The sequence below is a fragment of the Lagenorhynchus albirostris genome, chromosome 14 (assembly GCF_949774975.1).
Source record: "Lagenorhynchus albirostris chromosome 14, mLagAlb1.1, whole genome shotgun sequence".
Taxonomy (NCBI): domain Eukaryota; kingdom Metazoa; phylum Chordata; class Mammalia; order Artiodactyla; family Delphinidae; genus Lagenorhynchus; species Lagenorhynchus albirostris.
The window spans coordinates 65,381,173-65,394,889 of NC_083108.1; the positions used below are offsets into that span (position 1 = coordinate 65,381,173).

A 13,717-nucleotide genomic window follows, 5' to 3' on the forward strand; every position below is an offset into this window, starting at 1 on the left:
AAAGATCACATACCGCATGTGATTCGCTTTCTATGAAATATCCAGAATAAGAAAATCTATAGAGATGGAAAATAGCTTAGTAGTTGCCAGAGGCAAGAGCAGGGGTGCAGGAAATGGGGAATGACTGCTAAAGGGTACAGCGGTTTTCGGGGGGTAATGAAAATGTCCTGCAATTAAGCAGTGGAGTTGGTTGCACAACTTTGTAAATATACTAAAAATCACTGAATTGTACACTTTAAGAATGGTGAATTTATGATATGTGAATTATACCATATTTTAATTTAAAAAGGAGATGAAACTGCCCAAGGGTAAAAGAGGGAAGGCAGACGGTCCCAGGGCGCAGCTGAGATCATCACTGGGGCTCCGACAAGGCGCCCCTCCCCGCCTCCCATCCCCGCAATTCCCCTCTCCTGTCGGCCACCCCACCTCATCTCACTGTGCCCTGAACCCCACTCCCACTTGCCTCGTCCCAGCCACGTTTGCCCCATGGTGAGGCTCCCTCACCCCTGGGGCCCCCTCTGTACTCACCCAGCTGGTTCTGGTAGGACGGCATTTCACATTTCCTAGTAACCAACCCCCAGAAAGGAGGGGTTCCTGGGTGTGGACTGGGTGGCCCCGTCTATCCCCCTGAGGTTGTTTGCTGGTGTCCTGGTTGTAGACATGGTCCCCTGAGAGCCTGACAAACTAGGACTTGGAGAAGACCGAAACGGTGGGTGGGGGTGGGGGTGGTTCTCCTCTGCCGAGGCCTTTGTTTCAAGAGAGGGAAATGAATTCTCCTGGCCTCAAAATACCCTGCAGTCCGAGGTGGGTGGATCCAGGCTTCCTAACACACAATGGATCTTAGACCTTTTATCGAGCACTTACTGTTCTAGGCACAGTGTTAAGCCCTCCGGGGGAAGGCACATCTGGGCAGTGGCTCCACTACAGGTTCCAGAGTCAGACAGGCTTGGGTTCAAATCCTGGCTTCCCATTTCCTGGCTGTGTGACTTCAGAAAAGTTTCTTTATCTCTCTGATCTTTCATATCTTTGACTGTAAAATGGAGATACCCCTACCTGTTTCCAAATGGTTTGATACCAATGTAATGTTCTCAGCACAGAGGAAATGCTCAACAAATGGGAGACTGTGAGTTCCGTGCAGGCAGGGACCCAATCCATCTTGTTTACTGTAACATCCTCAGCTCTGCCCTCCTTGTGCTTTTCACTTGCCCACCTCCACACCTTGGCCCATGCCATCCCCTCCACTTGGGATGCCTTTTCCTCTACCCCAATCTCCACTAATCAACATCCTCCTTTTCTTCAAGGTCTGGCTCAATGCCACCTACATCCCATTGGGGTGACTTCTGTGCCTGGGTCCTCTCCCTGATTAAGGTGGAGGCCCCCAGAGCTGAGACTGTGGGATGGCCTCCAGTGTGACAGCAGAGTGGTTAATTGCATGGGCTTAGCTCTGGATAAGATACTTAACTTCTCTCTACCTCAGTTTGCTTGTCTGTAAAATGGGCTTAATAATGGTAGCTAATCCCAGGGGGGCTCTGAGGTTTAAATGAGGTGATGCTTTTTTTTTTTTTTTTTTGGCCTCACCATGAGGCATGTGGGATCTTAGTTCCCCAACTAGGGATTGAACCTGCATCCCCTGCAGTGGAAGTGCAGAGTCTTAACCACTGGACCACCAGGGAAATCCCATTGTTTTCTTTTCTTTTTGGCTATGCTGTATGGCATGGAGGATCTTAGTTCCCCAACCAGGGATCAAACCCGTGCCCCCTGCATTGGGAGTGGGGAGTCTTAAGCATTGAACCACCAGGGAAGTCCCACAAGGTGATGCACTTAGAGTGGAGCCTGGCATGTAGTAAGCCTCCAATAAATGCAGTAGATCTGTGCTAATATGGTAGCCACAAGCCACATGGGGCAATCTATTATAAAATTAATCAAAATTTAATTTATTTAAAACTTGAGTTCCTCAGTCTCACTAAGAGACTGGGAAGAGGCCTTCCCAGCCTCTGATATCCCCAGAGGTAACTGGGGCCCCTCACGTTAGAGGGATTAGGGCGAGAAAGGTGACTGGTGAGAAACAGGCAGGATTAGGGGCTAATGAGAGGGCAGTGGAGGAGCCCAATCTCTGCATGCTGCCCACCTGGCAGGAAGTGGGTGTAGGTGGCAGCTGCGGGCTTTGCAGAAAGAGGCTGGAATGTGAAGTGAGGCGGGACCGGGGTGTGGAGAGGTACCTAAGTGCTCCTGAGTGCACGTGGCGGGCACCCTGGATGGAGGGAGATCGGCAAAGACAGCCCCCCTTCTCCTCCTGGACCCAGTTCTATCAAGGCCCAGAGCAAGGAGGTGTCAGCGCTAACCCACATCAGCGTAAAGAGGTCCCAAGACAGTCCAGGGGTGAGGACCAGGAATGCCCTGGGGGTAGGGGACCTGGGACAGCACTGGGAAGAGGGGCTTGAGTTAGCCCAGCTGTTGGGTTCGAGGCTAGACCAGGGGAAACTTTCAGCCCATGTGGACCCCCTCGAGGCCTGGAAGATGCGGCCATGTGGCTGTACTGTGGTCTCAAGCAGATGCACTCCTGGTTTCCTTATAAACAGTCATTGACAATGTGGCCTCTGCCCTCTCGGAGCTTCTGACAGCTGGAGAATCCCTTAGACGTGCTTGACCCTTGACAGTCTATATATCTCAAAGGACAGGGAAACCTTCTGGGCTTCCCTCATCACCTGGCACAAGTGGTGGACGCCCCTCACTGATCAGATGTTTAAAATCCCAAGAAGCACCCTTACCGCCCCAAGGGCATCAACATGCCCCACCTCTCCCTTAGGACCCAGGGGATGCGAGGTCCTGGACAAGGACCCTTGTGTCCCCATGACCTCTGCGATGAGAAGGGAGGGCAGCAGGGTTGGGGGAACTCAACCCTTCCCCGTATTGAAGGTGAGGGACCAGCACCACAGGATAGAATTTGAAAGACAGGAAAAGCAGCATCAGCCCTGTGGGGAAAAAAACCTTTAGCAAGGACACCTTTCGAGTCCCATTTTTCTGCCCCAGTCTGTCTCCTCTTGAATATGGACGTTTGTTGCAAAAAGACATGAGCCTCCCACCCCGACAAAGTGAATGAACTGTTTACTAGACTAAGTCCCTGACTCCTAGCCATCACAGCTGGGTGAGGGTGACGTTTGCAGAACCGTAGGTGCGGGGTCTCTTCCTTAGTGAGATGGGGAGACTGAGGGTCGGAGAGAAGGGGTGCCTGCAGGGAGCAGTCCTCACTCCCCCTGAAATCCTGCCTTCCCTGGAGGCCTGGGGAGCACTGAGGGGGGTTCTACAGGTACCTAGCCTGGACTCCCATGCCATGGGAAGCCAGCCTCATTTCCTCCCAGCCTCTTCCACCTGGCAGGGGACCTCTGACATGCCCTCCCGTGTACATCTGCCTCCCCCACCCCAAACTATCCCAGAGCCAAGCACGGGACCTCACTTAATCCCAATTATGTAATGTGCAACCCAACAGCTGGCCAAGAAGGAGGCGCCTGGAGCCACGCCCAGGAGTGGGGGCAAAAGGCTCCGCTTGGTCAGGACCACAGACCAGACTTGGCCTCTGCCTGCAGTGGCCTCCACTCCTCCAGCCTCACCCAGCACCATGAGTGGCCGAGTCGGAGACCTGAGCCCCAAGCAGGCAGAGACCCTGGCCAAGGTGAGAGCCAGGGGAAAAGGGCTGAGAGGAGGAGGGAGGGCGGTGGCCGGAACACTGCCCCACTCTGTTGATTCAGCATGTCCTTGACATTGTCTCTTTGTCATCACCTCACCCAGGGTCAGGTCTCCCAGTGCCTGGTGACATCAGCCCTGTCCAGGGCAGAGGTTGAGGGAACAGCACCACTTCCGGGCAATAGTGTGGGTGCCAGATGAAGCCTGACTTCTCATCCAGGAGCCAGACCCAGAGACCTTTACCTGACGTGCCCCTCCCCACCTCCCCTTAGGTGGGAGCTGAAGATGGTCTGCCCTCTGACTCTGTTCCCTTTCACTCCCCAGGACCCTGACAGATGACCTGTCTGTAAGAGCTGAGAGACGGAGCAGAGTGTGTTGTCATCCCCACGGTCAATGGGGAAGAGGACACATAATCGCTAACAATGTTTTTGTAGAAAATGGGATGGAAAAAAAGACAGAAGCCTTGGTGGGCTAACACATGAAAAGAACTAAGAATACATTCATACTCCAATCTACTTACCCACCCATCCACCCATTTATCTTTTCTTCCATCCATCCTTCTACTCCCACCCACCCGTCTGTCTACTCACACACCCATCTCTCCTTCTGTCCATCCACTATTCATTGATTTGTCCTTCCTTTTTTCCCATCCATCCATCCATTCTTTCTGTTTACTCACCCATGTATCCTTCCTCCCATTCACCTACCCATCCATCCACCCACCCATCCTCCATCACCGTAGGCCAGACTGCACTGGAAGAGAAGGAGGCAAGACGAAAACAATCACTGAGTCTGGGGCAAAGGCTCAGTGTGAAAACCTCTTCAATCAACGTCTCTTCCCAGTTCCGAGAAAATGTCCAGGATGTGTTGCCTGCCCTGCCCAACCCAGATGACTATTTCCTTCTGCGCTGGCTCTGAGGTGAGGGCAGAGGTGGGGGAGGTCATGGTGAGGGGGCAGTGAGAAGGCCCTTGTCCCAGCTGCTCCAGAAGGACCCAAGGATCTCAGGATCCTACCATACCACCTTGCTTCACATGTTCAGGTGCAGGAGAGGGGAGGGGACAGGAAAGGGAGGTCCCACCCAGGCCCCCAGTGCCCTCCATAGCCCCCCACTGCCCTCCATAGCCCCTCACTGCCCAGGACCAGGGCAAGATGACTGCAAGGCAACCTCTTTCCCACCCCATGCCTTCTTTCCATCTTCTCACAGCTCAGAATTTCGACCTGCAGAGATCAGAGGCCATGTTCCACAAGGTGAGACCCATCCCCCTCCCTGGAAATTTGGCGAGGGGCTTTGTAGGGGCAATCCCTGCCTCCAGCCCCTACCTCCAGCCCCTCCTCAGGGGTGCTGGGAGCCCAGTGAGACCTTACCACTCAACTCCCTTTCAGTACATGGAGTTCCGGAAGACCATGGACATTGACCACATACTGATTGGCAGCCCCCCGAGGTGAGCCAACAGCTGCACAGCCCCCAGTCTCTTATAGACTTACCACCCGAGCAGTCTCTGGATCATTGGGACCGTGAGTGGAGGGTAGCAAAGACCATGAGTGTGCAGGCACCTCTCCTATTACAATTTTGACTATTTCCTGGGGGCTTATGAGGTCCAAGCGTAAGTTAAGACTTTATCTGCATGATCTTATTTAATCCTCACAACCCCATGAAATGGGTACTGTTGTCCCCATTGTACACATGAGGACACTGAAGCCCAGCAATGGTTAAGCAGCCCACCCAAAGTCCCACAGCCCCAAGGTGGAGCTGGGATTTGAGCTCAAGCTTGTCTGTCCTCCAAATCCAGGCTCTTCACCGCCAGAGTTAGCTCGTGGCTCTGAGCCCTCACCCCTAGGGCCTTGGTCAAAGCATCCTGTCTAGGTGGGAAAGAAACTTAGCTCACCAAGAAGTTGGGGAGAAGAGTCCCACCACCAGCATCTTAGTAAAGCAGTGGTCCTAGTTTCATTTGTGGAGCACAAGCTCTGAGTCAGGCACTGTGTGATCTTGGGGACTTTCCCCAACAGAGGAGAGGGAATGGGGCTCAGATAGGTGGCATCACTTGCTCAAGGATGCACAGGAGGGAAGCAGTAGCATCTGTTTTTGAACCGGGTCTGTGACCTTCAGAATCCATATTCTTCATCACTAAGCCCAACTCCTTTCCATGGAAAGGGACACGGGAGACATTGGGGGCAGAACTAAGGAGCCCAGAGGCCTCAAGCAGGCGTGGCTGAGACCTGCCTTGGCCATGTACCTGCTGTGAGCAAGACCTCCTCCTGCAAGCCCCTCAGTTTTCTTACCTGGACAGTAGAGCCGCCCTCCAGTAGAGGGACAGTGCTTGTACCACAGTGTGTGTTGGCTCAGGCCACCCACGGCAGCCTGGTCTGGGTATCTCTGGGAGGTGCATGATGCCAAGTTTCGTGTGTTTGTCCATGCCCAGGTGATCCAGAAGTACATGCCTGGGGCCCTGTGTGGCTGTGACCATGACGGCTGCCCTGTGTGGTATGACATCGTCGGGCCGCTTGACCCCAAGGGCCTGCTTTTCTCTGTCACCAAGCAGGACCTGCTCAAGACCAAGATGAGGGACTGTGAGGGCATCCTGCACAAGTGTGACCTGCAGACAGAGCGGGTGAGGCTGCCAGGGGACTTGGTCCCAGGAACACACCTGTGCTCTCTGCTGTCACAGTCAGAGGGCTCTGTGGTCAAACACCAGCTCTGCCACTTCCCAGGTGGGTGTACTGGTTTTCCACCTTGGAAAGTGGTAACTTTGGTGGTGGTAACTTTGCCACCTTGGAAAGTTACCTCACCTCCCTGAACCTGTTTCCTCACCTATAGAACAGGGACAATAATAATGTTTGCAAAGATTAAATTAGATAATGCAAGTATATGGCTGGCATACAGGGCCTGATTCATATTTCTCAGAATGCTATTACCTACTGTTATTCCCTCAGAGTCTTTGCCCCTGTTGTTCCTCTGTCTGGATAGCCCGACCTCCAGCACACACACTTCCCTCCCACACTTCCCTTGGCTCTCTCCTGTCTATCTTTCAGGTCTCAAACTGTCACTTTCTCTGAGGCCCCCATCTGGGTTAACGTGTGTTCCCGCAGCTCCCATGTTGTCCGGCTCTCACTTCAGGACCGTGGGGATCTGGTTGCTTGTCAGTCTCCCCAACCAGCCTGTGAACTCTTTAAGGACAAGAACTCTGGATTATTGAGCTACATGCTATACTTACAGTGTCTGGCTCAAAATAGGTGCTTAATAAATATTAGTTGGACAAATGGAGGAATGAATGGCTGAATAAACAGCAGTATGAAGGGATGGATGGGTGAACTGATGAGTGGGTGGGTCAATTAATGGGTGGATGGATAGACATGATGGGTGGATGGGTGGGTAGTAAATGCATTCACTGTTTTGTCCACTCATTCATCTGAGGGCAAAGTAGGAATGTGGGAGAAGCCCTGAAGGGTCATGTGCTGGGGTCACCATCTCCCAAGTTCTGAGCCTGCACCCTGATCCTTGCTCTCATCCTCACAGCTGGGGAGGAAGATTGAGACCATCGTGATGATATTTGACTGTGAAGGCCTGGGGCTGAAGCACTTCTGGAAACCCCTGGTGGAAATGTACCAGGAGGTGGGGAAAGGCCCCTGGGCACCCCTGCTTGATTTAACGACCAGCTTGGCCTGCTGTGACCTTGCTGCTAACTCAGAGCCAGGATCTGGTAAAAGGTGGTGGCCTTCCTGGGCCCCATCACTGCAGCTCAGGACCCAAAGATAATGTTGGCTGGAAGATCCCACAGAACGGGCCTCAGGGACAACACTACTGAGTCCATAGGGGCCAGCTTCAGACAAACCCCGCCCAGCCCTGTCATCCCTAGCTCTGTGACTCAGGCGAGTCGCTTTATCCCTCCATGCTTTATTTTCCTCACTTACAAAATGGGGATACTGATTGCATTTCAAAGGGATGTAGGGATATTTCAGTGAGTTGTTACGTGAAGTGTATACACAAGTGCTTGGCAAATAGCGTTTAATAAACAGTAAACGTTTTATTTACTATTACATAAATTATTATTATATACTACCATTGTTATAACATTTGCTCTAAAAATGATTATGTAATAACAGGTTATGGTTGCAATAGTCTGGGGTGAGATTTCCTCCAGGGGCCATGGAGGTGATGGAAAGAAGGGAAACCCTCCACAGCCCTCTGAATCCTCCAGAGGGGAGGTTGCAAAGGGAATGGGGGTAGGAGAAGAAGAGGTGTGGGCTCTCATGGGGTCTCTCTTGGTTCCACAGTTCTTTGGCCTCCTTGAAGAGAATTTCCCAGAGACCCTGAAGTTCATGCTCATTGTGAAAGGTATGTGGCAGGTGACTTCACTTCCCTGTGCCTCCAATTCCTTATCTGCACCCTAGGGACAATACTAGTGCCTTTTTCCCTGGATAGCAGTGAGGCAGGTTGGTTGTTTGGCTGCATGCAAATCAGAGTGCCTGAAACAGAGTAACTTCTCCATAAATGGTAACTTCTGTGGTTGGCTTTACTGCAAGAAGAGGCAGCTCCCACCTCAGTTCTTCCAGGGATCCCCCCTCACCTTTCCCACCCATGTTGATCTCTCCCTCCTAAACTGCCTCTGGCACTGGCAGCTGGTGCAGCCCAGTCTGGCCTTTCCTGTCAACTGCTTTCTGGGGCCTCCAGTTGTCTTGTGTGTATTCATCCTGTTTTCCTTGGGTTGTCTGCTCGTTGAAGGCAGGGCCTCTGATTCTCCACTTCTGTTATATCCCTCACAGGCCTGGGGCCAGGTGGAAACTCAATAGGTATTTGGGTGGTGGTTGTTTGGGTGGGTGGGTGGATAGAAAGATGGATATACGTTTGATGGGTGACTGGTTGATTCATTGCTTAGTTTTTGTCTATTTGGCCAGTTGTTTGGCTGGTTGACTGGTGGTTAGTTGGATATCTGGTTGTCTGGTTGGGTAGTTGTTAGCTTGATAGACTGAGTGACTAGTTAGCATTTTGATTGCCTATGTGGGTGAGTGGCTAGTTGGCAGATTGGTTAGTTGGTTGGCTGATTTGTTGCTTGGCTGTATCTTGGATGGTTGATTGCTGGTTTGAATGGTTGACTGACTGGAAGAGGCGGTTGGTTGGGCAGTTAGCTGGTGGTTTAATTAGCTGATTGGTTTACTGATTGGCTGACATGTTGATTGGTTGTTTGACTATTTGGTAGGTTGGCTGTTTGATTGGTAGGCTGACTGATGGGTTGGTGAGAAGGTGAATTGATTGGCTATTTTTTGGCTGGTTTGCTGGCTGTTTGATTCATTGGATGATTGATTGGGTGGTTGGTTAGTTGGCTGCTTGTTGTTTTAGTTGACCGATTGGTTGGATGGTTTGTCAGGTGCAGGGCATTGGAACTTGCCGAGGTAACTCATTATTCCTCCACATTGTTGGCTATGACTGTTACGGAGAGAGTGGCCCAGTGGAATTATCTTTTCCCCATTATACTTGCTTATATCTCTCCAGCCACCAAACTGTTCCCTGTGGGATACAACCTCATGAAGCCCTTCTTGAGTGAGGACACTCACAGGAAAATTATCATGTTGGGAAATAAGTAATTCCAGCTCCATCCCCTAAGCTCTACGTATGAACTTTGGAGTAAGTTTGGTCCATCACCCCCTCCAGAGATCCACACATCACCTAAAGTCAGAGGCTCCTCCTTCTCAAAGATGAAATGGGTCTTACACTATAGAGTCTATCCTGTTACCTCTGTCTTACTCCCTGCCATACCTCTTTGGTGACTAAAACCTCCACATCTTTCTCCTTTTCAGTTTCAGTTTGGTTGCTAGTCAACCTCTGGGCTATGGGCATCAGTTTCTTTTCAACACTCATCGCCTCAGTGCTTCTAAAGGCAATTTGGGCTGAAGAGGATGAGGAAGAAGAGCAGGAAGAGGAGAAGTGATTCAGAGAAGGAATGCTCAATAAGGACGGACTGGATAAGTAAGTAACAATGCATCCATTTGATGAATGATTGGGCAGCCATGAAAAGTGATTTGATGTCATGGGAAATGTCATTAAGTTAAAAGAAAAATAGATTATAAAGTGGTGTGGATAGTATGGTCTTATTTTTATAAAAACAATATATTTCTAGAAGGAAATACAACAAAATAATTTGTGGTTAGCAAGAAATCAGGTGGTTTATAATTTTTTTTATATATTTCTAAACTTTCAAAATTACATGTATTACCTTTATAAGTGGGCAAAAAAATGTTTTAATGATAAAAAAAAAGAAATAGAGAAGAGAAATAGTTCTTAAACTCAACCGGTGACCCTGAGCTTGGAGGATAACATCTCATAATCAGAATGGTCAGATCATCAAATCAGGAGATCTGAGGATCCAGGGGGATGGGGATGAAGCTAACAAATCCCTGTTTTCTCTCCCTTTCTGATACCCAAGTCTCTGCCTCTGCCTAGATCCACTGGGGTAGGGAGCTGGGTGGATCACAAGGTAGCCCCCAAATCCTGGAGCAGTGTGGGTAACTGCCACACTCCAGACCCACGTCCAGGCCTCTGCCCCATGTGGTGGCGCACAGGGTTCTGTGCATTTGACTGTGAGATGCCAGGCATTATGGTCTTCCTTCTCATCACACTGGTATCTCCCATGGCCACAGCAGGAGATAACTTGAATTGGTTATAGGTCTGAGGCCATGGTGACACCCCAGGATCCAGAACACTTAGAGCTTTGCATAGGGCATGAAAAACAATAATGGGCATTATGATTGTGGTGATTAAGCAGCAGAGAGGGGGAGATCCTTTCAAAGACCCAGGGCTATCCCTCTCCACCCAGAGGTCTGACTTGTGTATGCCACTTGCACACAGTGTGGCCCCTGACATGGTCCTTGACGTCATTAGGCTCCTTGAAACAATTAGACAACTCTAATTGTGACTGCTTATGACTGGGAGACCCTCAAAAATGTGCAAACCCATCAGCCAGGGAAAACATGTTTCCATAGCAACACAATGCCGGAAGACATTTCTGCAGCCTAAGGCCTGGGGGCCCAGGGAATGGGCCCTGGCAGCCTAGCTCCTGTAGGGCTTCTCCCCAAGGTCAGGTCCTCCTGGTAAGAGCGGGGCTGATGGGTCCCCTCCATGCTCAATAGTCCCCCTTCAACCCCTCTCCCCACAGACAGCTGGAAGGAAGGTTTGCTAAAACTCATCAGTCCTGAAGAACTGCCTGCCCAGTTTGGGGGGACCCTGACCGACCCAGATGGGAACCCCAAATATTTAACTAAGGTATGAAGAGCCCCAGAACAGGGGAGGGTAGAGGAGTAGAGCTCGGTTCCTTTCTCACCCTCTCATTCATTCCACAAATGTCTATGGAGAAACCCCTGTGAGCCAGGTATTGAGTTAGTCCCAGCCCTGCCCTGACAGAGCCCTCAGCAGCTGTGCAGGCAAACAAGAAATGGGGAAATTTTGACCCAGAGGGATGAGCTGGGAGGGGAGGTTCCCAGAAGAGGCCCTGATTGAGTATGGAGGCTTCCCAGGATGGGGGGGATGGGTAGGGGAGGACAGGATGAGCAGGATACTTCCAGGAGATGGGGAAATATCTCAGGCAGGAGAAACAGCATGAACAATGCAAGAGGTGGGGAGCAAGCCCATCTTGCTCTGTGTCTGCAAATCAAATGTGGTGGGGAGATCCCCAAGTCCATGTATGTGCAGGACGAGGTGAAGACTCAGTATGAGCACTTGGTGCAGATCAGCCGCAGCTCCTCGCACCAGGTGGAGTACGAGATCCTGTTCCCAGGCTGTGTCCTCAGGTAAGGAACAGGCCACCAACCCACCCCTGGCTGGGCCCTAGCCCCTCAGGGACCCTTCAGCCTGAGCAGTGACCTGTTCCCCTCCTTCCCCCAACACAGGTGGCAGTTCTCATCTGACAGTGAAGACATTGGCTTCGGGGTTTTCCTGAAGACCAAGATGGGGGAGTGGCAGTGGGCTGGGTTGATGACGGAGGTGCAGCTCAACCAGCACTACAACGCCCACCTGGTGCCTGAGGATGGGGGACTCACCTGCACGGAAGCTGGCGTCTGTAAGTCTGCCCTGGCTGGGCCCCAGCCCTGGAAGGTTGGAGCCACCTGTGCCATGGTTTACAGGAAGAAATAGAGGGGTAGTGACCACTCCTCCACCAAGGAACATACACCCTAGGTCAGTGCCATTCATCCATACAGTCACTCTTTCGGTTCACACTTGAGAGCACCGATCGTGTGCCAGAAGGGGCTGAGAGCACTCAAGCCGCAGGACACAGGCAAGGGACAATAGGGCAGTGACATTCCCCAGGAGGAAGCTGGGCCTCTGAGGGGTAAATCAGCTTGTCCAGAGGCCCACAGCTGGGTGTGGTACCAGGGTCCCACTTCAGCCTCGTGGTAGCTGCATAACCCTGAGCAAAAGTCCTACTGAGCGCAGGTTTGCTCACCTGTGAAGCAGAGGCTACAACTCCTACCTCTCGGGTGCCTGTAATGAGGCAGAAGGCATGCACAGGCCTCGCCCTGCACCCCACTTCATCAAGGGGCCTGGGAGGCCTCTGATGTTCTGAAATGCCCCCCTCGCATACCTATCATGTGACTGTCCAGGTGTGGACACAATGGGAGGCAGTGGCTGTTGTTCTCATTGCCAGTTGGTGCAACTAAAGCCAGGCTGGGCACATGCCAGGAGGAGGTCAATTTCTGTTTACAGGCCCTGCTCAGGAATGGCAGTTCCCATGGGGAAGGGAACAGCAGTTGGGGGAACTTGGTCCAGCTTGGCAAACACAACAGGTGGGAACACAGCCTGTTCTCCCCCATGGCCAGGGCGCAGGGAGTGTGTGAAGCCAGGCCAAACTACCTGTCTGTCCATCTATCCCCCTAGATGTCCTGCGCTTTGACAATACCTATAGCTTTGTCCACACCAAGAAGGTCAGCTTCACAGTGTAGGTGCTGCTTCTGGATGAGGGCATGCAGAAATAAGACAAGGAGCTCACCCCTGTCTGGGCAGTTCCCTCACTTCCAAGAGACCCCTGACTGCTTTCAGCCTATATATCCTACTCTTCCCCCAGAAATTGCTCAGTAGTCCTCTTGACTCTGTGACATTAGTAAGTAAAGAAACAGCTGCCTTGGGGAAAACGCATATGCTGTGGTCAGATCAGGAAAGGTACGAGAGGCACAGCTTTGGAGAATGCCGAGGTTGCAGAAAAGGAAGAAACAAGGGTAAGAACAAGTGGATGTCCCTGAAACCCAAAAAATAGGAAAACGAGTCTCCTAGCCTTTGTCCTCACTTCTGAGGCATTTGTGTGCATGAATTTTTTCTCCATGAGTTATCAGCAACCTGGGTTGGATGTGTATCTAAATTCTTTTTGCTGCTACTCCTTATATAGTATATGCTCAATATATACTTGTGAAGTTGAATGGAGGTAGGGAGCAAGTGATTCATGGGTGTGCAAATAAGAAGTACTAGGGGAGATTTCAGCACCTCGGACAGGGACAGAGCCCTGGAGGGGATGGACTCTCTTGGAGACCCAGGTGACCCAGCCCCCAGACCTATGGCAGTGGCTGCCCCCTTGGGTAGGTAGGAGCTGCCTAGAGAAGGCTTTGTCTGACTCAGCACACAGCTTCCCCAGCCCATCTCTACCACCCTCACTGCCTTCCCTTGCAACTCACAGCTTATATTTTAAGCAATTAAAGGCACTTTCCTAGAAGCAAAGGAAGTCACATCTGGCTCTAGCTGCTGCCTGGCGATAATAAAAAAAAACAGCTGTCATTCGTTGAGTGCTCTCTATGTACCAAACACAGTGCCAAGTGCTTTATGAGTTTAGCCCATTTCACACGCCTACCCTGAGGCCACGTATCATGGTCACCTATGCATAAGGAAACCAAGGCTCAGGAGGTGAAGTCACTCACCCAACATCATACAACTCTTTTTTTTTCTTTTTCTTTTTTTTTGGCTGTGCCACACAGCTTGCGGGATCTTAGTTTCCTGACCAGGGATCGAACCCATGCCCTCTTAAGTGGCAGATCCAAGACCTGTTTTTTTTTTTCACTCCA

At 51.2% G+C, this 13,717-nt stretch overlaps 1 protein-coding gene across 1 annotated transcript; it reads left to right on the top strand.

Annotated features, from left to right (window-relative positions):
* Positions 1-3,616: 3,616 nt before the first annotated feature.
* On the top strand, positions 3,617-12,610 carry LOC132532345 (SEC14-like protein 3). The gene is given in 13 exon segments (XM_060170753.1): positions 3,617-3,670; positions 4,525-4,600; positions 4,887-4,915; positions 5,009-5,105; positions 5,108-5,124; positions 6,103-6,291; positions 7,197-7,292; positions 7,955-8,015; positions 9,171-9,258; positions 10,835-10,937; positions 11,295-11,461; positions 11,561-11,730; positions 12,546-12,610. Coding segments are annotated over 13 exon segments (1,212 nt in total).
* The last annotated feature ends 1,107 nt before the right edge of the window (positions 12,611-13,717 follow it).